Raw genomic sequence first — 23,165 nt, forward strand, 5'->3', positions numbered from 1 at the left:
GTAGTGCTCAGAGGATGGAGACAGCAAGGGGACGGTGCTACCCAGGGGATGGTGGCACCCAGGAGACGGTGGTACCAGTGGCACGGTGGTACCCAAGGGATGGGGACAGCAAGGGGACAGTGCTACCTAGGGGATGGTGGTACCCAGCGGATGGGTGTACCCAGGGGATGGGGGTACCCAGAGGATGAGGTACCCAGGGGATGGAACCTCAGCCTCCACCCCAGGGCTGGGCGGGCAGAACGACAGCCTGGGCTGCTGGTGGGTGTGCTGCACCCACAACCCTGCGGTCCCTATGGCCCCCCTGGTCCCTGTGGTCCCCTGGTCCCTGTGCTGCCCCTGGTTCCCACAGCCCTGTGGTCTCTGTGGCCCCCCTGGACCCCCTGGTCCCACGGTCCCCATGGCACTCCTTGTCCCTGCAGCACCCCGGGCCCCCCAGCCCCACGGCTGGTGGCAGCTGGGGCGCCAGCGTGGCAGGGGCAGGAGCAGGGGGGGTGGCACTCCCGGCCCGGCCCCCGCCTGTACCGTACACTTTATCCTCGGCAAACACGGCGCGTCTGCGGCTGCCCCCCCGCAACGCCGTCTGCCCGCGATAAGGCCGGGGCTGAGCTTGTCCCCCCCCGGCCTGCTGGGCTCGGCCACCTCAGCACAGTGCTGTGTCCCCAGATTCCCCCGCCCGCTGCCCTCCAGCACCCTCCATTCCCAGGGGGAAACTGAGGCAGGCCTGGGGTTCACTGCAACCCCCCTGGGCTGTGGATGGGCACCTCTCCCACCCATGGCCTGTCCCCCGGCCCCTGCTATGAGCCTGTGAGTTGCCCCCAGTGCCACCCCCAAGCCTCTTTGTGCCTGCGGGGCACGTTGGAGACCCTATGCCCTGCAGCAGACCCCGGGCTGGGGGGACAAGGAGCATGGAGGGGCCATGTCGCTCGATGCAGTCGGCCGGAACAAGCTCATTAAAATTCATCCCGCTGCTCTGCGGCGCGGAGCCGCTATATATAGCCCGAGCCCAGCAGCGCGGCCGAGCTGGGCCCCCCCGGAGACCCCCGCACCCCCCGGGAAGGGAGTGACACTGGGTGCAGCCCAGCGCCTGCATCCCCATCACTGGATGCCCTCATGGGGCAGCGCCTGCCACCAGCTGGGGGGCCAGGTGGCCCCGTGGGGGCGTCCCCCACCCCAGGCTGTGTGTCCCCCCCTCCCCCGCCTTCCCTCTGGGAGCCTCTCCTGGGAATCGAATCCTTCACACCCCCTCAAACACCGGTGGAGGCGGGTGGGAACCGCCCAAGTGTCCCCCCCACACTGACCGGCACCGGCTGCCCCGGTTACCCCGCGGGAAGGGGAAGCCCCCGCGCCGGCCCCCCCTCCCGCTCGCCCCCCGCCTGCCCCCGGCGCTGGGAACGGCCGCGGCCCCTTCCGGCCCCCCCGGCCCCGGGGCTGGAGGCAGCTGGGCCGGGGCGTCCTGCCAAGGCCGGGACCGGAGCCTCGACGCCCTCCCCCCGCGCCGGCCCGGGGGGGCTGGGACCCCCTGAGCGCATCCCACCCCCCCCCCCGCCCCGCCCAGGTCCGGTTTGGGGGTGCTTTGCCATGGGGGGGTGTTATCCAAGGGGGGCACCACTGGCCCACTCCCCCCTCGGACCCCTCCCGCGGTCTCCGGTTCTGCCCCCGGCAGCTGCGGAGAGCGGGACCCCCCCCCCACCCCGGCACAGGAAATCCCTCCTCATGAATGGGCCCCCCCGCGCTGCCGGGGCCCCTCGGCCGCCGCTCGCCCGCCTAATCCCGGCCCCGGCGCGGGGGGATTTGCAGCGCCCCGGCCCCATGAATGATTCACCGGGGAATTAAGGGGCCTCTGAGCCCCCCCGAGTGGAGGGGGGGGTTGGGGACAGTGGGTGGGGGGTGCTGAGGGGCCGCCGCCCCCCCCAGCCCCGCTCCCCATCCTCCCGTTGCCGTGGCGATGGCTCGAGGCAACCGTTGGGAATATTTTTAGCTGCTGGTACCGCATGGGGGGGGCCCAGCCCCATGGCTGGTTCACGTGTGCACACACACACGTGTCCGCGGGCACATCTGTGCACATCTGTGTGTCCACACATGCACGGGTGTCTGTGCACGCTTGCCCGTGGGTGTCTGCACACATATACGCATGAGCACACGCGTGTCTGTGTGCACACCCATGCACATGCGTGTGCAGCACGCACGCACACACACACACCCCCAGGCACATGTGTGCACACACACACCTGCATCCACACCCGCTCCCCTGGGCACGCCCATGTTTGCACGCCCGTGTTTGCACGCTCCCATGCTGTGTGCACACCCGTGCTCACGCGTGTGCGTGCACATGCACACACATGCATCTGGGCACACACCCGGGCACGCGCACACCGTCCTGTGCACACACACACATTCCCATGTTGACATGCCCATGCCTCTCCACACACCATGTTTGCACAAACTTGCCTTTGCACAGCCGTGCATTTGCACCCCCACACCTTTGCACCCCCAACTATTTGCATGCACCGTGTTTGCACACCCATGTCTTTGCACACACCCCTTTGCATGCACCATGTTTGCACGTCCATGCCTTTGCACAGCCACCACTTTCAGGCTGTGTTTGCACACCCATTCCTTTGCACAGCCATGCCTCTCACAGTGTTTGCACACACATGCCTTTGTCCTGCCATACCTTTCACACCCTGTTTGCACGCCCATTCCTTTGCACACCCACGCCTTTCCACAGCCACGCCTTTCACACTCTGTTTGCACACCCATCCCTTTGCACCACCACACCTTTCACACCGCGTTTGCACACCCATTCATTTGCACAGCCACACCCTTCACACTCTGTTTGCACAACCACACCTTTGCACGCACCTCGTTTACATAGCCACGCCTTTGCACAGACATGCCTTTGCATGCACCGCGTTTCACAGTCACGCATTTGCACACCCACGCGTTTGCACACACCATGCTTGCACTCCTACGCCTTTGCACACGCGTGGATTTGCACACCCGCGGATTTGCACACCCGCGGATTTGCACACCCGCGGATTTGCACACCCGCGCTCGCGCCCTCTTTGCGCCCCGCCCCGCCCCGCACTACAACTCCCAGCAGCCCCTGCGCCCCGCCCCACTCCGAACTACATCTCCCAGCAGCCCCCGCGCCTCGCCTCTCCTCAGCACCCAATCAGCGCCCGGCTTGCTGGCGGGTGCCATCATGGCGGTGCCCAGGCGCTGAGGGAAGAGTTCGGCGGCCTTAGCGGAGCCGGGGGAAGGTGAGGGCGGCGGGGACGGGCGGGATCGGTGCGGGGGCCGACCCTGGGGTCCCCCCCAACGCCCCGGGAGGGCTCAGGCTTCCCCTTTCCTCAGGAGCCGTTGGGCCTCTCAGCCGCTCTGCCTTTCCCCGGCGGGGAGGGGTCAGGAGTCCTTCCCCCCGCTCCCCAAAAACCTGTCAGCCTTGCCCTGAGCGCCCTTCCCTTGGCAGGTCGCGGCCATGAAGGTGGTGAACCTGAAGCAGGCCATCCTGCAGGCCTGGAAGGAGCGCTGGAGCGACTACCAGTGGGCCATCAACATGAAAAAGTTCTTCCCCCGTGGAGCCACCTGGGATATTCTCAACCTGGCAGGTGTGGGGATGTGGGCCTGGGGGGGATGTGGGCCTGGGGGGGATGTGGGGCTGGGGGAGATGTAGGGCTGGAAGGGATATGGGGCTGGGGGCAGCACAGGGGTGCAGGGATGGGGCTTTTGGCTTTGGTGGACCTGTTGCCTGGTGCCAGAGCTGAAGCTGGCCTAAAGCTCAGCCTGTGGTGGGGTCGCTGCAGTGATACGTGCTGAAATGCTGCTGGCGCAGAGCTCTGGGGTCGTGGAATCACAGAATGGTTTGGGTTGGAAAGGACCTTAATGATTGTCCAGTTCCAACGCCTCGCAATGGGCAGGGACACCTTCCACTAGACCAGGGGCTCAAAGCTCTGTCCAACCTCACCCTGAACGCTTCCAGGGATGGGGAATCCACAGCTTCCCTGGGCAGCCTGTTCCAGGGCCTCACCACCCTCAGGGGGAAGAATTTCTTCCTTGTATCCAACCTAAATCTCCCATCTTTCAGTTGAAAGCCATCACTCCTCATCCCCTTACTACACGTTCTTGTAAAAAGTCCCTCTCCAGCTTTCTTGTAAGTCCCCTTAGGTACTAAAAGGCCGCAGCAAGGTCTTCCCGGAGCCTTTTCTTCTCTAGGCTGAACAACCCCAACTCTATCCCAGCACCACTCACCACCCGGCCACACGCAGGTTCCTGCCAGCTCCCTCAGTTTCCCCCACCGAGAGGGGATAATGATGCTGTCTGCCTCGTCAATGTGCCCGGCCAAAGGAGCGGAAAGCGCTGCGAAGGAGCCAGGTGCTGCTCCGAAGGCTGCTTCCCACCCCTGGTTATTGGAGTTTCTTCTCCCACCCTTATTCAAGGGCGTTTGACACAAATCCTGCCAAATGCTGGTACCTGCTGAGCCCCTCGGTTTAAAGATTTGCCAGGCTTTTGTGCCAATTATAGAAACTTGTTGCTCGATCTTCTTTTTTTTTTCCCTGTACAGCAAGTGTGTGTTTGCGAACCCTGAGTAAATAAACCGAGCGCTGCTCAAGGATTGCTGCACCGAGGGATTTAAAGGGAAATAGCCCTGGCAGAGGCAGCAGCGCTCTTCACCCACCGAGGGGGAAACCTTTTTCAGACGGGTCTTTTTTTCCTCCCTCTGTCCCACCAGTGTTTTTTCTGGCAATGTCTGACCTGTGAGGGTGGGTTTTGTCAAACCAGCTCCTCAGACCGGGTTTGTCCCCCTCTCTCTGTAGCCAGGGAAAGACTTGGCAGCCCAGGGTTCACTGGGGGGCAGCCCTCCTGCAAGGGGGGAAGGAGCCAGGTCCCTTTCTACCCCGCTGCAAAAAGGAGCTTAAAAAGGAGGATGTGACACCGACACCGTCCTGGGCAGCGCGAGGGTTGTTGTGGGCACATAGGGAAGCTGTTCCCGAGGCCCTAATGGCTGTGATGATCACTCTCACCCTTGCCACAGCCCTAGGACTGTCCCTTTCCCAAGCTCCTGCCTTTCAGATTTCAACTACAAAAGAGGAAAAGCTGGCACAGGCCGGCAAGATCGTGGCAGTGCCCGGCAAATCCGTGCTGACACGTCTGCGGTGGGTCACAGCGTGCGGCTGGCTCGTGTTGAAGCTCCCTGATTAGATGGGGAGGGGAAAGGCTGCCATCAGCCTTCTGTCCTCGAGCTGAGACGCTTTTGGCCGTGCTCTCAGCCTTCGAGCAAGATCCAGGGAGTCTCCTGCTCCCGCGGTCAGGATCTGGCGACGGTTTCTGCTCCTCCTCGTCTTTGGGGCGATGATTTCCCGAACAGCCGCTGCCCCCTCTTGCATCTGGGTGCTTTGACCTACTAAGAGCCCGTACCACAGCCCAGGGCTTGCTTTTGGGAGGTGCTTTCTGCACTCTGCCATAGTTCAAGTGGTCAATTAAAGGCTTGACTGAGCAGATAGGACGGGCAGAGCCCCTGCAGCAGCCACGGGCTGGCAGCCGGCGGCAGGGAGAGCCAGACGTGCCGGGCTGGGCCCTGCTGAGAGGGGCTGTTTGCCCCGAGTTCAGCCCCAAGAGTGCAAGGATGTGAGAAGCTCCTGGGCAGGACGTGGGAGCGAGGGAGGGGAACGTGTTCAGAGAGCGGCAGGCACTTTTTTGGGGGCCTGGGTGCCCGTGGAGAGCTGAGTTAGCAGGAGGCTGCTTACGCTGCCTGAATTATTTACCGACTTTTGCCATCGGGGATTAGAAAGTTGTGGGATTCTGTTGATTTCAGGGAAGCGCGATGCTGCGGTTGGCACAGTTTGCCAGGTTTTCCCCTGTGCTGGGCACTGGCGAGCCCAAACCTCGAATCCTGGGGTCAGTTTTGGGCCCCTCATGCCAAGAAAGCCCTTGAGGGGCTGAAGCGAGTTCAGAGAAGGGAACGGACCTGGGGAAGGGGCTGGAGCACAAGTGTGATGGGAGCGGCTGAGGGAGCTGGGGATTCAGTGAGGAAACAGCCTCAAGTTGCACCAGGGGAGGTTGATGTTGGATCTGGGGAACAATTTCTTCCTCAAAGGGCTATGGGGCATTGGAACAGGCTGCCCAGGGCGGTGGTGGAGTCACCATCCCTGGAGGGGTTGGACAGACAGAGATGAGGTTCTCAGGGACATGGGGCAGTGCCAGGGGTGGGGGAACAGTTGGACTCGATGATCTTGAGGGTCTTTTCCAACCAAAATGATTCTCTGAGGGCAAAGCGTGCGTGTGTCTCCATGTCCCCACACCGTTTACGTGCTGACCTGGTCCCTCTCCTTCCCTTGCAGAGGCTCTTCTTGAACAGGCCATGATTGGGCCGTCACCCAACCCACTCATCTTGTCCTACCTGAAATACGCTATCAGCTCCCAGGTAATGACACTCCTCGTGCTGCAGACACTGCCAGTGTCACCTCATGGCCCCAGTTAGCAGGCGGGTGGCAGGCAGACACCCCAAATCTCCCATCTGTGCCTCTCCTGGGCTCAGGTGTGCAGTGGAGGGCTCAGCACCTGCCCCAGGCGGGGATGTTTCTGTAAACACCCTCTGCCCATCGCCTGGCTGCACGCGGGATGGAAATCCTTGTTCTTTGAGAGCCTCTGTGCTTGCCGTGAGCTCTGCTCTTCCTTAGCGCAGCGTTTAATACCGCCTGAAGTTTGTGCAAAACGAATCAGCAATCACCTAAAAATGTCTGTTTGGATTTGTGCTGGGTCAGTGCCCCGGCCCAGTCTGCGGTGACAGGCAGCGGGACCGTGCCCTGACCTTGCCGTTCCTCAGCAACCAGCACCACGCTGGCAAACATCACCCGCTGACACGCTGCTGCACCACGCTCGTTTTGGTTTTGTGGTTTTTTTTTTTTCCTTGTAGATGGTGTCTTATTCCACGGTCCTGACGGCCATCAGCAAGGTACGGCTCTGACAGGTGCTGCCGGAGGTTTTTCTCTTTACCTATGACCCGCATATCCATTTCCCTCCCCAAAACTCTCACCGAATATAGGTCAAGTGGAAAATGACATCATCTGCTGAGTCAGCAGTGGTCAGACAGCACAGATTAGTGCCCGAGTCCTTCTGTGTCCTGCTGGGGACAGGCTGCTGCTGTGCCTGCCCGGTCCCGCTCTGGTGTTGGGGACTTCCACGGGTGTAAAAGCCTCGTTCCTCCGTTGTGTGGGGCCTGGCAGGCTCCTGCCCCACAGCCCCGGGCGCATAAGCCACACCCCGGCTGCCGGAAACCACGTCCCTCTGGGGCTGGCGGCGCTGGCAGCACCGTGGGGATCCGGAGCTGGCGATGGAAAAGCAACGCTGCTCACGAGGGAGGGCTGCCAGCGCCCGAGCCGCGGCCACTGCAGCTTCCCACGGCTGCTCGGTGTCCCCGTGCTGCTGCAATGGGGATGAGCCCTCTGCTTGGCGTCTAGGGCTGCTCCATGGGGAGCAGTAGCTCCTCCTGAGCTGCGTCAGGCCCCCCACCCTCCCTGGGCACTTGCTTTGTCAGGGCGAGCTCTGATCTGAAGGGAGAAGAATTTAAGGGAGAAAATTTAAGGGTGAACGATTTAAGGGAGAAGAATTTCTCACCTCCCCACTCCTTGTGGTTACTGGGGGACGGGGGGAGAAAGGCGCTGGCAGCCTCGCGATGCCGGTGTTATTTTGGGGTGACACAGGCTGAGCTCGGAGCTGTGCCCTAAATGTGCCCCAAGCCCTGGTGAGGGTGGGGACCTCTCCAGCGGGGCACAGCACCGATCCGGGGGGGTGGTCGCGCTCCCAGGGGAGGGCAGAGCCAGCGTATGGCCGGCTGACGTTGAGCACCGTGGCGAGTTGGTTCCAAGCAGCGCAGGCTCATCACCATCCCCCTGCTCGTGCATCACTGCCCGTTCCAGCCGGGCAGGCAGAGAGCTGACCTTGAGAGCTGAGTTTTCCTCCTTCAGAGCAGCGTGGGCGCAGAGCAGACCCGCGGGCAAGCTCCGGCCCGGCGGGGTGGCCCATCTGCTCTGCCGGGAGGCGGGGAGCTGCACTTCTGCTGCCCGCCGGCCCCGCGGCCAGCCAGGCTGTTGGCACATGCTGCCAGCCCGTGCTGAGCCGGGGGTGGGCACGGGGGCTGGCACCGGGCCACTGCCACAGAGCGGAGCTCAGGCCACCGCTGCCGAGAAAACTCAGCCTTGTCCTCGCCGCCGTGGCCCGGTTGCCTCCCGCAACCCTGGGAGGGCAGGACACGACCGTCTGACAGCCCTGACCTAATTCTCGTTGGAGTGGCTGTTGGGCAGCTGCCAGGGCGAGCGTCTCGTGGCCGGCAGCGCCCGGCACAGCGCACAGAGGAAGGGGTTGCATTGGTTTTTGGGGCCTGGCAGCTCCCATCTGAAATCCTTTCTTGTTCCCTTGCTCTAGTTTGATGACTTTTCCCGGGATCTGTGTGTCCAGTCACTGCTGGAGATCATGGACATGTTCTGCGACCGCCTCAGGTACCGTGTGGCCCTTCCAGCCCGGCTGCCTCAGCCCCGGGCGGTACCGCGGGTGGTACTGGGAGCTGGGGGGGCCTGGCCGAGCCCAGGTACTAATCTCAGCAGGGAGAGGCACGTTCCCCCTCCAGCTCCACGTCCATTCCCCCTCCAGCTGCTCCAGGCTGGGCTGCCACACGAATGCCAGCACAGAGTGAGACCAAAACCCCACCAGCTTTGTGAGAAGCTGCAAGAAACCCACCTGTACTGGGCTAAACGCCTCTGCTGTGATATTCCTGCCCGGCTCAGGCAGACACAGGTGGGCGTAAGCCCTGTGGCCTGAGGTTTTCTGTTCCCTCAGAGCATTTAATTTCTCTTGTGTGGCTTCTGCAGCTTCCCAAGGCCCTGGCTATGGTGTCGCCATCTGCCAGCACTCGCCGTCCTGCCTGCGCTGCCCCAGGCAGCTGCCTTGTTTTGCTTCATGCTCTTCCGCTGGTGTTGCAGGACCCAAGGGAGCCCAGACAATTCAGGCCACAAAAACTTATTTAGAAAGCTCAGAAATCTTCCTGTTAACCCTTGACAGCCTCTGCTGGGAGGCTGGAGCAGAGAGCGTGTGGCAAGGAGCAGCGGGAGGAGAAGGAAGGCTGAAGGTAGCAGCTCTTCAATTAGATGAAATGAAGCAGCAGCGATGAATATGCACTAGTCACAGATGTTGCTGCAGAGCTGGCTGCTTAATCCAGCCCTTGCCTAATCTCATCCTCTGCTTAATTTGATCAAAACTTCTGGCTGCAATGATTTGTGCATCAGGAGGGGAAAGCGTTCACCTCTTGCAGCACATTGATCGATGCTGAGCCTCTCTTAGCAAGATAATTTGATTAGAGGCTTGGAAAGTTTCCCTGTAGTAGAGTGGTCAGAGAGGAGGCCGCGCTGGGGAGGCTTTATTTCCCCTGGCACAGCGGGATGGATGCTGGTGGGCTGAGCATGGTGGGATCTGTGACAGAGGAGCCAAGAGCCGGCGAGCACATGGGCTGGGAGCTCGGGATGTGGGTTTGGATCCCTGTGTCCCTGCCTCAGTTTCCCCAGAGGCAGCAGCCCAGCCCACAGTGAGCACAGTCCCGTTTTTTTCTCCTTCCCAGCTGCCACGGCAAAGCTGAGGAGTGCATCGGGCTCTGCCGGGCGTTGATGAGTGCCCTCAACTGGCTCCTGCGCTGCGCGGCCTTCTACGCTGAGAAGGTGAAGGAGACGCTGGAGCAGGCGGCGGCCGAGAATCAGCTGAAGATGTGTCTGGAGCGGCTGGAGAAGATGCTTGGCAGCACCAAGAACCGTGCCCTGATCCACATCGCCAAGCTGGAGGAGACGTGTGCGTGGCTGCCCCTGCCCTTCCCCAGGGCAACGCTCTGCCCGTGGCTACTGCCGGGGCTTCCTGCTGGCCCTGGGGAGATGTCATTGTCACCTCTCCCTTCCCCCTGCCCGGCTCCTGCCGCATTGTCCCTGCGGCTCCAAGCCCATCCATCTTCCAGCCCTGTTGCTGTAGCTGTCTCCTCCCTGGCTCCGTGCCACCCTCTGCCCCCTCCCCTCCTCGGAAGAGGAGCAGAATTAATGCAAAGGCTGCGGGAGCTGTTCCTGGGCACGCGGTGGGGCCCGTGTTCCACCAGCGTGCCTGGCACAGCCCCGCACCTCCGCTCCATGCCCGCGTCTGGCCAGGAGCCTGTGCCAGGCCCGAAGTGGGAGCTGCTGGGTGACACGCAGACCCTTGGCTTAGGTTTGCAGAGGTGCACTGAATTCAGCTCACCGCGGGTCCCCAGCCTTGGCAGACTCTCTGTGCTGCCTGCCCGGCTTCTCGGCGTGTCACTGTCCCCCCGCTGAGCGCCTGCCCTCCCTCCCCAGCCTCCTGGAGCACCGTGGAGCAATCCCTTGTCAAGCTGGGGGAGAACCTGAGCAGCCTCAGCAACTCCCCGCTGCGAAGCCAGGCTGACGACTGCATCTCCCTCATCAAGAGGTAGTTTTGTACTGCTGTCTGTGGGCTCAGGGGATGAAAAAATGGGTCTGAGCCCTGCGCTGGGGGCTGGGAGCCTCCTGCGTCCCCTCATGCTGGTTCTCTGCTTCCCTGTCCCTCCCCAGCTTGGACCCCGGCCCTGGGGTAGGAGAGGGGACAGGGCTAGCGGTGACTTGCTGCAAAAGAGTCTTACCCAGAGGTTGCTCTTCCAGCAGCCCTGGGGCCTCTTGCCATCACCCAGCTGCTCTGGTCGCAACAGAGCTGCTGTCCCTGCTCCAGATTGTCCCCAGAGCCGCTCCCAGGGCCATGGCTGTGGCGCGGGGGGCTTGACTGTCCCCCAAAGGCTCCTCTGCAGGGCACTGGGGCTACGAACTGTCCTGTCCCGGGGAGATGCAGGACAGCAAAGGTCTGGGGCTTGACCAGAAAGTGAGAATGGGACAGGAGGAGCAAGGATCTATCCTTGCAAGGCTCCAGTGACCCTGTGCTGTCCTTTCCCACCCAGCATCCCCACCATGCTCTCGGTGCACTCCGAGCAGCTGAACAAGACTGGTTTCCCCACCGTGCACGCCGTGGTGCTGCTGGAGGGGACCATGAACCTCACGGGAGAGACCCAGCTGCTGGTGGAGCAGCTGATGATGGTGAAGAGAATGCAGGTACAGAAGTGACAGCTTGTTCTCCTGCTCAGGGTTGCCCTGGGGGCTGTGGGACTGGGGACCTCCCTATGCTGAGCCTGGGGAGCAGTGGGAGCCCATTAACACCTTAGCAGGGGGTTCAGGGTTTGCCTGCGGTTTCGGGGAGTTGCTTTATTTGCACTAGGGGAATTTTGTCTGTGTACCCTGCAGCGCATCCCCTCCCCGCTCTTCATACTGGAGATCTGGAAAGCCTGTTTTGTGGGGCTCATTGAGTCCCCAGAGGGCACGGAGGAGCTGAAGTGGACAGCGTTCACCTTCCTGAAGGTAGGGCCCAGCCCCACGGCTCCCTGTGACACTGGAAGGACCCTGCGGAGTGGGAGGCGAGGGGACAGAGTCCCCGTGGGAGGGCCTGGCTGCAGAGTGGGCTCTGCCTCACTCAGTCACAGCCGTGCCCTGTGTCTTTCAGATCCCCCAGGTCCTGGTTAAACTCAAGAAGTATCCCCAAGGGGAGAAGGTGAGTGTTGAGGGCTGTCGGTTGGAACTGTGTGCCACGTTGTGTGCACAAGTGAGGTGTGTTTGTCACGATGATGGTGGCCGTAGGATCATCAAATAGTTTGGGTTGGAAAGGACCTTCACAGCTCATCAAGTCCAACCCCTGCCATGAGCAGGGACATCTTCACTCAGATCAGGTTGCTCAGAGCCCTGTCTCTGGGCTCTGATGGTCCATGTCCCAACAACCTTCCTCTGATAGACGAGGCAGCATGGGAGGGGAAGGTGGGCTCATGTCGGCAGCACTCCGAGCTGAGTGCTTGTCTTTTCTTGTACGGCAGGACTTCACCGAGGATGTGAACAGCGCCTTCGAGTTCCTGCTGAAGCTGACCCCTCTCCTCGACAAAGCAGATCAGCGATGCAAGTGGGTCCTTGCTGTGCCCAGGGCTGACCTGTGGCCTCTCCAACCCTGTCCTCTTTGTGGGGAGCCCCGATGCAGGATGACAGGGCAGCTCCTGGCAACACTTATTTTAGTTTCTTATTCAGTTTCTTCTTCCTGAGGATCTAGTGCTGCCAAATCAGCGAGGCAGTGAGTGTCTGCTAGCTGATTCATGTGGTGGTGGGTGGTGGGAGCAGAGCCAGGAGGGCAACCCAGGAATCCCCCTACCCTGCAGCACTGCCTGGGGCAGCAGGAATCACAGAATCACAAATCCCAGGGTAGTTGTGGTTGGAGAGACCCCTGTAGATCCCCAGCCCAGCCCTGCTCACGCAGGGTCACCAGAGCAAATCACACAAGTCGGTCCAGGCGGGTCTGAATGTCTCAGAGAAGGAGACTCCACACCAGCTCTGGGCAGCCTGGTCCAGGCTGTGGCACCGCAAAGGAAAGAAGTTTCTCCTCATGTTCACATGGAGCCTCCTGTGTTTCAGTCTGTGCTCGTTGCCCCTCACCCTGGCGTTGGGCACCACTGAACAGAGTCTGGTCCATCCTCTGACACCCACCCTGAGATATTGATCCCATTGATCAGATCCTTCTCAGCTTCTCTTCTCCAGCGGAACAGCCCCAGCTCTCTCAGCCTTTCCTCAGCAGAAGGATGCTCCAGAAAAATGCTCCAGGAATGCTGTCCCTCAGGCTAACATTCTCTTCTCTTTTCCAGCTGTAACTGCATGAGTCTGCTCCTGCAGGAGTGCAGCAAGCAGGGGCTGCTGTCGGAGGCCAACATGGAAAACCTGAGTGAGAAACGGTACAGCCTCCTCAAAAATTTGGGTTGGAGCACCTTGTCTTGCTGTCCTTGTGGGGGGAGCATAAAGGACCAGCTGTGATGCCACTGTCTGTCCTGCAGCTGGGACACTGCGGCCCGGGGGGATGTGGCTTTGCTTTTGGGGACAGACTGTGACAAAGTCTGTCCTCTTGAAGCAGCAGCTGGGGGGTGCCAATGGTGGAGGTGGGTGGGAGGTGGCTGAGGGGCAGGGAGGAGCGGGACATGGTGACAGATTCCTGCTAAGGGGTCCCCTGTTGTGGATCCCTCAGGCAAGCGGACAGAGAACATGCTCCGCACTTGAAATCGGCAGAGAACGCCAACATCCAGCCGAACCCGGGGCTCATCCTGAGGGCCGAACCGACTGTCACCAACATCCTGAAGGTGAGTCCCCCCCTGCAGCCATCTGGGCTCAGCCCCAGAGCCCATTTCCAGCAGCAGCAGCTTCACCAGGCAGCTGAGGGAGTTGGGAGGTGCCAGATCTGCTCCTGTAATCATAGAATCACTACAAATCCTAAGGTCAGTTTTGGGCCCTTCACAACAAGAAAGACTTTGAGGTTCTGGAGTGAGTTCAGAGAAGGGAAGGGGCTGGAGGACAAGTGTGATGGGAGCAGCTGAGGGACCGGAGGGGGTTTAGATTGGATCTTGGGAACAATTTCTTCCCGAAAAGGGCTGTCAGGCATTGGAACAGGCTGCCCAGGGCAGTGGTGGAGTCACCATCCCTGGAGGGGTTGAACAGATGGAGATGAGGTTCTCAGGGACATGGGGCAGTGCCAGGGGTGGGTTATGGGTGGACTCAATGATCTTGAGGGTCTTTTTCCAACCAAAATGATTCTATGATTCTTTTTTTGTAGACCATGGATGCGGATCACTCCACGTCCCCCGAGGGTTTGCTGGGGGTCTTGGGTCACATGCTGTCTGGGAAGAGCCTGGACTTGCTGCTGGCAGCAGCAGCAGCGACGGGCAAACTGAAATCCTTTGCTCGGAAGTTCATCAAGTGAGTATCCACCTGGACAACACCATTCCTGGGGATGAGCAAGGCTGGGGTGAACAGGCAGCCCCCCAAAGCTTTTCCGCAGGCTCTGGTCTCTGCAGCGCAGAGCCCTGGGGAGGGCTGGGATCGAGGCGGGGCTGCACCCCACAGCTTCTGTGTGAGCAGGGCAGAGAATGGAAGTCAGGTTGGTTTAAGGGTATTAAGAGAACTTGAAAGTGCCAACGCAGCCTCAGATCCAGGGTGCTCGCTGTGTGTGCACCTTTGGTCCCCAGACACGCATGTCCTGGTTAGAGCACATGCACCAGCACACGTGGGACTGCGTGATAGAATTGTAGAATCACAGAATGGTTTGGGTTGGAAAGGACCTTCCCAGCTCTCTCAGTGCCACCCCTGCCATGAGCAGGGACATCTGCACCAGCTCAGGTTGCTCAGAGCCCCGTCCAGCCTGGCCTGGGATGTCTCCAGGGATGGGGCATCCACCACCTCTCTGGCCAACCTGGGCCAGGCTCTCACCACCCTCAGGGGCAAAAAATTCTTCCTCATGTCTTGCCCCATGTCCTTTCTCAAGCATGGAGCCTGGGGCAGCTCTAACTACACCAGCCCAGCTGGCGCTCGCTCAGTTCGGGGGTGAAGGCCGTGCTCATAAATCCCTGCGCAGCTGGGCAGAACCGGCTCTGGCGAGAGGATGGTGCTCAAACGCCGGGCTGGCTGGGTGTGGGGGAGAGTACAGCATTGCTGGACCTGTTTTGCTGCAGAGAAGCAGAGAGAGGAGGCGGCTCGTCCCTGCTCGTCCCTGCCATGCTGGGGGGTGTCTGCGGAGCCGGGCTGGGTCCCTCAGTGCAGGGCACGGAGCTGGATGTGGTGCAGGGAGGGGTCTGCGGGCAGGGGCAGCCCCCTGTCTGGGGGACAGCAAGAGGTTTCACATGGTGCTAACACTTCCCTGTGGCTCTCTCTTCATCTAGGCTGAACGAGTTCACGAAACACATCACTGGAGAAGGCTGTAAGTGCCTGTGTGTCTGTGTGTGGGGTGGTTCGAGCAGTGCTCCCCCCGCCGCCACGTACTGGGACACTGTGGGGCCTAACTGGATTAAGTTGGGACTGGCTTTGGCGCCAGGAAGAGCTGAGCTGTGCTGGGCCCGGCTGGGGGCATGTGGCCGGGTGCCAGCAGGGATCTGTGTCCCGGGGACCCGCTGCCCTCGCCCTCACGCGTGGCACATGCGTGTGCATCCCAAATGTGGGGTGTTCCCTGCATGGGGGACAGAGCTCCCGCTCCCCGGCACAGCCCACGGGGCCCCTCGGGGCCGGCCCTGCCCTGGCTCCCTCCCTGGAAGGGGTGATGTGTCAGCACTGAGCCCGAGATAAGGACTCTGCATTTGCGTGTGATGAAACTCACTGAGCTCTCTGACCTTCCACGGCACGGGGGATGCTCTGGGGCTGCTGAAAAGCTGCTTTGGCGGCTCGAGGGGAGGCGTGTGGGGTGGAGGGGAAGCAGTTGCTGTATCCCCTGTAGCCCTTGTTTGCACACAAGCACTTGGGGGTTAGAAAAGCTGCCTGGGGGAAGCAGGGTCCTGCCCCCCCATCTTGCAGGGCTCCTGCCTGCTTCCTCTTGCCAAGGCTGGAGATCCCCAAACTCTTTGTTTCTTCTTCCCAAGCCAAAGGAGCCCCAGTTCGGGCCCTGCTCTTCGACATCTCCTTCCTCATGCTGTGCCACGTGGCCCAGACCTACGGCTCAGAGGTGAGTGTCCTTGGAGGGGCTGGGGCGCTGACTTTGCCACTGTCCTCACCAGCACTGCCCGGTGCCTTTCACCTGGTGCAGGTAGAAATCTGTCCCTGCATAGAATCACAGAATCATTTTGGTTGGAAAAGCCCCTCCAGATCATGGAGTCCAAGCATAACCCCACCCTGGCACTGCCCCATCTCCTGAGAACCTCATCTCTGTCTGTCCAACTCCTCCAGGGATGGTGACTCCACCACTGCCCTGGGCAGCCTGTTCCAATGCCCCACAGCCCTTTGGGGAAGAAATTGTTCCCAAGATCCAACCTCAGCCTCCCCGGCGCAACTTGAGGCCGTTTCCTCGCTGAACCCCCCAGCTCCCTCAGCCGCTCCCATCACACTTGTGCTCCTTCCCCAGCTCCATTGCAGGGTCTGTCCGTGCCCGGCGATGGCGCAGGGGTGGCTGCTGCCTGCCTCTACAGTACTGCGATATCAGTGTGAACTCTGCCTCCGCACCCTCTCCGGGCTGGCTCTGATCTCACTGGACTTTTCCCAGCTTTTTCCCAGCTTTCCCCCAGCTTTTTCCCTCTGTTTTGTCGCTGGCTGGACTGGGGGGGGCCACATGCAGCCAGGCCGAGCATCAGCCCCTCCCCAGAGAGAGTAGGAACTTGAAGCCCCGCTCAGGAAACAGCACTTGGGTTGTGTGAAAACTTTCCAGGTTTCGACATCTGTGTGTGTTGGGAGGCGAAACGATACCGAAACGCTGGGAAGGCTGAGCGGGAGCGAAAGGCGGGCGGGGGGGCCTGGGGAGGGAGGGTCCTGGCTGGAGGCAGCTCGGAGCGGACGTGCCCGGGGCTGTCTGGTGAGATCTCATCCCCCCGCTCCCGCCTGCAGCGACTTCCCTGACCAGCTGCTGCTGAACAGCTGTGCAAAACTTTTCTTTTTCTTTTTTTTTTTTTTTTCTGACAAAAATAGTGTCCCTTGGGTGACAACGAGCTGAAGGGAGAAGGGGGCGTGTAGGATTCCCAGCTTGTGTACCCCCCCCGGGGAGCCCTCCCAGCTGGGCCGTGCGCCCCGACCCCACAGAGCTGTGGGGCAGTTATTGCTGGGGAACCCTGAGCAGGGTGGAGGACAAGTGACGCTTTGTGGGCAGGACACGGTGACACCACTGCTGTGCTCGCAGCCCCGCAGGGCTGGTCCTGGGCTGGTGTCCCCATCTGAGATGGGCTGTTGTCCTCTGGGGGGAATCCTCTGCTGGAGGAGACAAACCACAGCCCACAGACTGGAAACCAGTGCCTTACTGGGGGCTGACCAGTGCCTGCCTTTCTGTGCAGGCCACAGGGCGGCGCTGCTCCCCTGGCCATGAATGCCCCAGGGTGGGGGGTCTGACCCCAGGGTGGGGGTCCCCAGCAGGGTCCCTGCGGGGCACAGACCGCGTGACAGACCCCGGGCTGGTTCCCTTGCAGGTGATCCTGTCAGAGTCGAGCCCGCCGGGCGAGGTGCCCTTCTTTGAGACCTGGATGCTGACCTGCATGCCCGAGGAGGGGAAGATCCTGAACCCCGACCACCCCTGCTTCCGCCCTGACTCCACCAAGGTGGAGTCCCTGGTTGCCCTTCTCAACAACTCCTCCGAGATGAAGCTGGTGTAAGAGCTCGGCTTGAGCGGGAAGGGAGCGGCCACCACAGAACGGGGCCACACAAATGATCAAGGGGATGGAACAGCTCTGCTGGGAGGACAGGCTGAGAGTTGAGTGTGTTCAGCCTGGAGAAGAGAAGGCTCCAGGGAGACCTTATTGCGGCCTTTCCGTACTTAAAAGAAAGAGGGAACAGACTCTTTCGCAAGGCCTGTAGCGACAGGACAAGGAGTGATGGTTTTAAACTAAAGGAGGGGAGATTCAGGCTGGACATGAGGAAGGAATTTTTGCCCCTGAGCGTGGTGAGAGCCTGGCCCAGGTTGGCCAGAGAGGTGGTGGATGCCCCATCCCTGGAGACATCCCAGGTCAGGCTGGACGGGGCTCTGAGCAACCTGAGCTGGTGCAGATGTCCCTTCATCCCAAACCATTCTATGGTTCTATGATCCTCCCTGGCCCCATGGTTGCTGTGAATGAGTGCCTGACCTCCCCTTGGCCTCTCTCTCCTTGGCAGGCAGATGAAGTGGCATGAGGCGTGTCTGAGCATCTCAGCCGCCATCCTGGAGATCCTCAACGCCTGGGAGAACGGTGTCCTCACCTTCGAGTCCATCCAGGTGGGGCTGGCGGGTTTGGACCCTGTAATTGGGACCCACAGCCCTGGGCAGTGATGCTGGGGTGAAGCCTGTGCATCCCTACGTTTCTGTGCTCATCCACCCCCACTTCCCATCTCCTTCTCTAGAAAATCACGGACAACATCAAGGGGAAGGTGTGCAGCATGGTGGTGTGCGCCGTAGCCTGGCTGGTGGCCCACGTCCGCATGCTGGGCTTGGACGAGCGCGAGAAGTCCCTGCAGATGATCCGCCAGTTGGCCACCCCCCTGCACAGCGAGAACACGCTGCAGTTCTACAACGAGCGGTGAGTCCTAGCTCACTGTGCCTGTCGTTCCTCTGCTTCCCGGGGCCTGCGTGAGCCCATCTCTCTCTGCTGCAGCGTGGTGATCATGAGCTCCATCCTGGAGCACATGTGTGCGGACGTCCTGCAGCAGACGGCCACACAGATCAAGTTCCCCTCCACGGGGATGGACACTATTCCCTACTGGAACCTCCTGCCCCCCAAGAAGCCCATCAAGGAGGTGCTAACAAGCATGTTCACCAAGGTGCTGGAGAAGGGCTGGGTCGACAGTCGCTCCATCCACATCTTCGACACCCTGTTGCACATGGGAGGTGTCTACTGGTTCTGCAACAACCTGGTCAAGGTATGGGGTGGAGGAGGATCTTATTGATGAGATAAATATCTCAGGGTGGGTGTCAGAGGATGGACCAGACTCTGTTCAGTGGTGCCCAACGTCAGGGTGAGGGGCAACGGGCACAGACTGAAACACAGGAGGGTCCACGTGAACATGAGGAGAAACTTCTTTGCTGGGAGGTGCCAGAGCCTGGACCAGGCTGCCCAGAGCGGGTGTGGAGTCTCCTTCTCTGGAGACATTCAAGCCTGCCTGGCCCGACCTGTGTGATCTGCTCTGGTGACCCCGCGTGAGCAGGGCTGGGCTGAGGATCTACAGAAAGCCCTGCAACCACAACCACCCCGCAACTCTGTGATTCTGTGAGGCAGGTGGCTGCGAATCCCAGCACCATGGCTGGGTGTTGAGGATGGAACTGGGAGTCCAGCTCATGCTCCCAGTGCTCAGGAGTCCTGGTTGTACTGGGCTGGTGTTGGATGCGAGCGGGACAGGCCCAGCCGTGCCCGTGTGTCCCTCAGCCCTGCCCTCCACCTCGCAGGAGCTGCTGAAGGAGACACGGAAGGAGCACACGCTGCGGGCCGTCGAGCTGCTCTATGCCATCTTCTGCCTGGACATGCAGCAGCTGACGCTGACCCTGCTGGGTCACATCCTTCCCAACCTGCTGACCGACTCCTCCAAGTGGCACATGCTCATGGACCCACCAGGAAAAGCCTTGGCCAAGTAAGACCCCAGACCCATGAGCACCCTCTTGTTTGGGGCAGGTGGGGATGAGGAGATGCTCCGTCCCGACACGCGCTCTGGACTCTGCCATCTTTGGACAACATCCTCAGACACATGGTGTGAATTTGGGGTTGTCCTGTGAAGGGACAGGAGTTGGACTCGATGATACTTGTGGGTCCATTCCAACTCAGGACATTCTGTGATTCCATGGCCCCCCCTTGCTTGCACACAGTCACTGGGGCGGGCTGGCAGCAGCTGGCCGTGTCCCTGCTCTGTCCCCAGGCTCTCCGTCTGGTGTGCCCTGAGCTCCTACTCCTCCCACAACAAGGGCCAAGCGTCCGCCCGACAGAAGAAGAGGCACCGAGAGGACATTGAGGTGGGTACAACATGGGGTTTGGTTGGGGGGTCTCTGTGCTCGAGGAGGTGATGGTGGCAGGAGCAGCAGAGACCAGGCTCCCTACCTGGGTGCTCAGGGCTGGCTGAGGTCCTTTGACCTTAAAATATGGTTTTTTGCCTTTTTCTCTGGGGAAGGGGATTTGGAATGAGACGGTCTGAATGGGGTTGGCCCAGGCTGGGATGCTCTGGGTGAGAGGAGATCGTAGTTCTGGACCGTGGGGCTGTGCAGAGCCCAGGGGGGGCCATTGGCCATGGGGAGGGGGGCTGGGATCCCTCCCAAGAGCGGAGCTAAACCCCTTTTTCCCCCAGGATTACATCAGCCTGTTCCCGCTGGATGACACACAGCCCTCCAAGCTCATGCGCCTGCTCAGCTCCAACGAGGAAGATGCCAACATCCTCTCCAGCCCCAGTAAGTGCGGACAGGGGGGCACCGTCCCGCCTCGCCGCTCCTTTTGGGGTGTGAAATGTGTATTGGCACAAAACCACTTCTTGTCACAAGCCGCTCAGGTGAAGATTTAGAGCGCTCAAGTGTGTTTTGCTGAGTTCTTGTGAAGCCTTTGCGCTTAGAAAAGGTCAAAGCTCTTGATTGGTCTGATTGGAACAGCTTTGGAAAGGAGCTGAGGTCAGATGTTCCTCCCGTGACGTTGCCACCCAACCCAGTGTGTTGTGCACGAGGGGCTCGGGGGGGATTTTTTAGAGCCCTGTCACCCCCAGACAGTCCGTGTGGGACCGGGGGGCTGATGTGCTGCAGCACGAGTGGCAGGAGGTGACATTCCTGGTGGATGTGGCTAAATCCCGAAATTCCACTCTTGTGAACAAGGCAGCGAGCGCAGCTGATGAGTCCCTGCAGCTCCGGCGGGTGTGCCGGGGGGTGTCCGTGCCCCTGGTCCTGTCACATCTCCCACATACATTGTCTGCACTCCTGGGCAGTGAGTCAGGAGTCCTCAGTCATTATTTCTCCTGATGCCCTTATCCTAAATTACTCTTCACTTATTAATTTTCAACACATGCCATCAACCTGTGGTTTTTGTTGGTTTCGTTATTGTTGAAATACGGGCTTTTCCCTTTATTTCACTATCTTTTTTTAACTTTTTGAGGCACTTCCACCTCTTTCCAGTGACATTCAGGACTTTTTTTGGGCTGTTCGCTGCCCTGATGTGGAAACGCCGCTTCCTGCGGCCACGTAACTCATGTGATTCCATGAGAAAAGTGTGGGAGGGCTTTTTTTCTTTTTTGTGAGCATCCTCAGAGCAGCACAAGGTGGGTCCTGCTGATTTTTGGCAGTAGTTGTGTACTCTGGGTCTGCACAAGAGCCTTGCCAGGAGGCTCCTGTCCTGTCGGACTGGAGATGTCCCAGTTGTCCCACAGGTGCACCTTTTGGTTTGTCTAAAATTCGCTCCTAGTCCGTTGCCTCAGCTCTAGCACCTAAATTGTACCCTGAGAGTGAAATTTTCATGCTGCTGTGCAGCTGGGGAACATCTGGCTCGCTCCGCCCTGCCTGCTGCACTGGGATGTGCGCGTCGCTTCGCCTTGGCCGAGAAGTCATTCCCCTCCTTTGTGCTTCGTGGCATCGCGTGACACCGCTCGTGCCCTCGCGCAGCGTCAGGGCCGAGTCACTGCTGCAATTAAACCCCGGCGGGGAGGCACAGCTCACGGGCTCGCTCACGCTCCGGGGATGTCGTTAATCTTGGTCGGACTCCGAATAAAGCCGGCTTGTGCAAGAGCGAAGTGTCACAGCCCTGGGGCAGCGTGCGGAGCCCTCCCCGGGCTGCTGCGTGTGTCCCCGGGTGTGTGGGGAACTGTTCCAGCTGCTGGCACCGCAACAGAGTGGGATGGTGACCGAGGCAGAGACCATTCCAGCCTGACGCCTGTTCTCCTCCCCAACAGATCGCTCCATGAGCACCTCGCTCTCCGCCTCCCAGCTTCACACCGTCAGCATGAGGGACCCACTGAACAGGGTGCTCGGTAAATCCCGGGGGGGTACCCGGTGCTGGGACCCGGCCCTGGGGTTGGATTAACTGTGTTGAGACAGTAGTTGGGACCTGTCCCCTGAACCCGACTGGCTTTTGATATTTCCCTGTCTCCACACCATAGAATCACAGAATCATGTTGGTTGGAAAAGCCCCTCAAGATTGAGTCCAACCGTTCCCCCACCCCTGGCACTGCCCCATGTCCCTGAGAACCTCATCTCCGTCTATCCAACTCCTCCAGGGATGGTGACTCCACCACTGCCCTGGGCAGCCTGTTTCAATGCCCGATAGCCCTTTGGGGAAGAAATTGTTCCCAAGATCCAACCTAAATCCCCCCAGCTCCCTCAGCCGCTCCCATCACACTTGTGCTCCAGCCTCTTCCCCAGCTCCGTTCCCTTCTCTCAACTCGCTCCAGCACCTCAAGGTCTTTCATTTCATTTCAGCAAACCTCTTCTTGCTCATCTCCTCCATCCTGGGGGCCAAGACCGCTGGGACCCACACCCAGTTTGTCCAGTGGTTCATGGAGGAGTGTGTGGACTGTCTGGAGCAGGGCAGCCGCGGCAGCATCCTCCAGTTCATGCCCTTCACCATGGTAAGTCCCACAGCCGCGAGATCCTCCTCCCTGGTCCCACGGGACAGACGGACACATCCCGGGGAGTCCCGCTGCCTGCTCTCCTGTCTCCAGCACCATTGTGACTCTACTGTGTTTCTCCTCTCTCTGGGCAGGTTTCAGAGCTGGTGAAAGTCTCCACCATGTCCAGTCCTAAAATCGTCCTGGCCATCACAGATCTCAGCCTGCCCCTGGGCCGCCGTGTTGCCGCCAAGGCCATCGCCGCGCTGTGAGCGGGATGTCTCCCTCCTGCCACGCAGGAGAGGGCGGCCGGGCTGTGTGACCCCACCAGAACCTGGGTGCTGGGATGGGGACGCTGGGGACAGCTGCTCTGTCACCACAGGCTCCTTCCCTCTGCATTCAGCCTCCTTCAGCACCTCGTGTTGGGCTGTCAGAGACTAAAACAAGCCCCCTGGCTTTTTTTCTATAATTATTTCAGTTTTTTTGTAGAACCAGGCTTTGCCTCATTTCTCTTTGGTTTCCTGCTGTGCTGAAACGGCATGAAAATTCTTGTTGGAAATTCCTCCCCGTGAGCGTGAGTTCACCCCGTGTCCCCGGCCATGGGCACCCACCGGCCACTGTGTAACCGCGGCCACGCCAGCACCACGCCGGGAGCGGCTTCTCACCGGGGCTGTCCCGGCACCCGGTCAGCTGCTTCGGCGGTGAATCCCTGTCACTGTCACAAAACCCCGACCCTGAGGGGGTGGCAGGGCTGGGGTGGCTTCGCCTCCCCTCCTTTCATTTATGTTTTCTGCTTGACTCACGAGAAAGGGGGAAGCGGTGGAGCTGGGCACCCCCCTTCTCCGCAGGGTGCCACGGCGCTGAGCCCGGTCTCTGCCACGTCCCGGGGGCTGAGCTGTCCCTCCTGCCCCCCCAGCATGAGTGAGGTTCACAGCTGCTGGTTTTGGGACTTCAAAATGAGTGTTTTGGGGGCAGAGGTGGCACAGGGAGGCCCCGGAGCGGTGCCAGGGGTTTGGGTCGGTGCTGGCCGGGGACAAGGCAGCCGGGAGGTGTCTCCCAGTGCAAGGACAGATGGATAGTGGG

General features: G+C 60.4%; 2 protein-coding genes across 2 annotated transcripts; both read left to right on the plus strand.

The window, feature by feature from the left end:
- Positions 1–1,110: 1,110 nt before the first annotated feature.
- On the plus strand, positions 1,111–1,833 carry LOC135997899 (uncharacterized). Its single transcript, XM_065650819.1, has 2 exons — positions 1,111–1,555; positions 1,664–1,833. Exons 1-2 carry the CDS (start codon positions 1,111–1,113, stop codon positions 1,831–1,833), a joined length of 615 nt encoding a protein of 204 aa, XP_065506891.1.
- A 1,361-nt stretch (positions 1,834–3,194) lies between these two features.
- MED24 (mediator complex subunit 24) lies at positions 3,195–22,577 on the plus strand. The gene is made up of 26 exons (XM_065651302.1): positions 3,195–3,263; positions 3,473–3,611; positions 6,342–6,424; positions 6,917–6,955; positions 8,425–8,498; positions 9,611–9,834; positions 10,362–10,473; positions 10,973–11,123; positions 11,313–11,426; positions 11,569–11,616; positions 11,933–12,015; positions 12,746–12,832; positions 13,120–13,231; positions 13,702–13,844; positions 14,804–14,841; positions 15,494–15,576; positions 17,021–17,199; positions 17,700–17,799; positions 17,925–18,100; positions 18,176–18,440; positions 18,964–19,145; positions 19,428–19,521; positions 19,851–19,950; positions 21,429–21,506; positions 21,955–22,103; positions 22,238–22,577. The coding sequence occupies exons 2-26, from the start codon at positions 3,482–3,484 to the stop codon at positions 22,352–22,354; spliced, it is 2,961 nt and encodes a 986-aa protein (XP_065507374.1). The 5' UTR covers positions 3,195–3,263; positions 3,473–3,481; the 3' UTR covers positions 22,355–22,577.
- Positions 22,578–23,165: the final 588 nt, after the last annotated feature.

The sequence above is a fragment of the Caloenas nicobarica genome, chromosome 24, assembly GCF_036013445.1.
Source record: "Caloenas nicobarica isolate bCalNic1 chromosome 24, bCalNic1.hap1, whole genome shotgun sequence".
Taxonomy (NCBI): domain Eukaryota; kingdom Metazoa; phylum Chordata; class Aves; order Columbiformes; family Columbidae; genus Caloenas; species Caloenas nicobarica.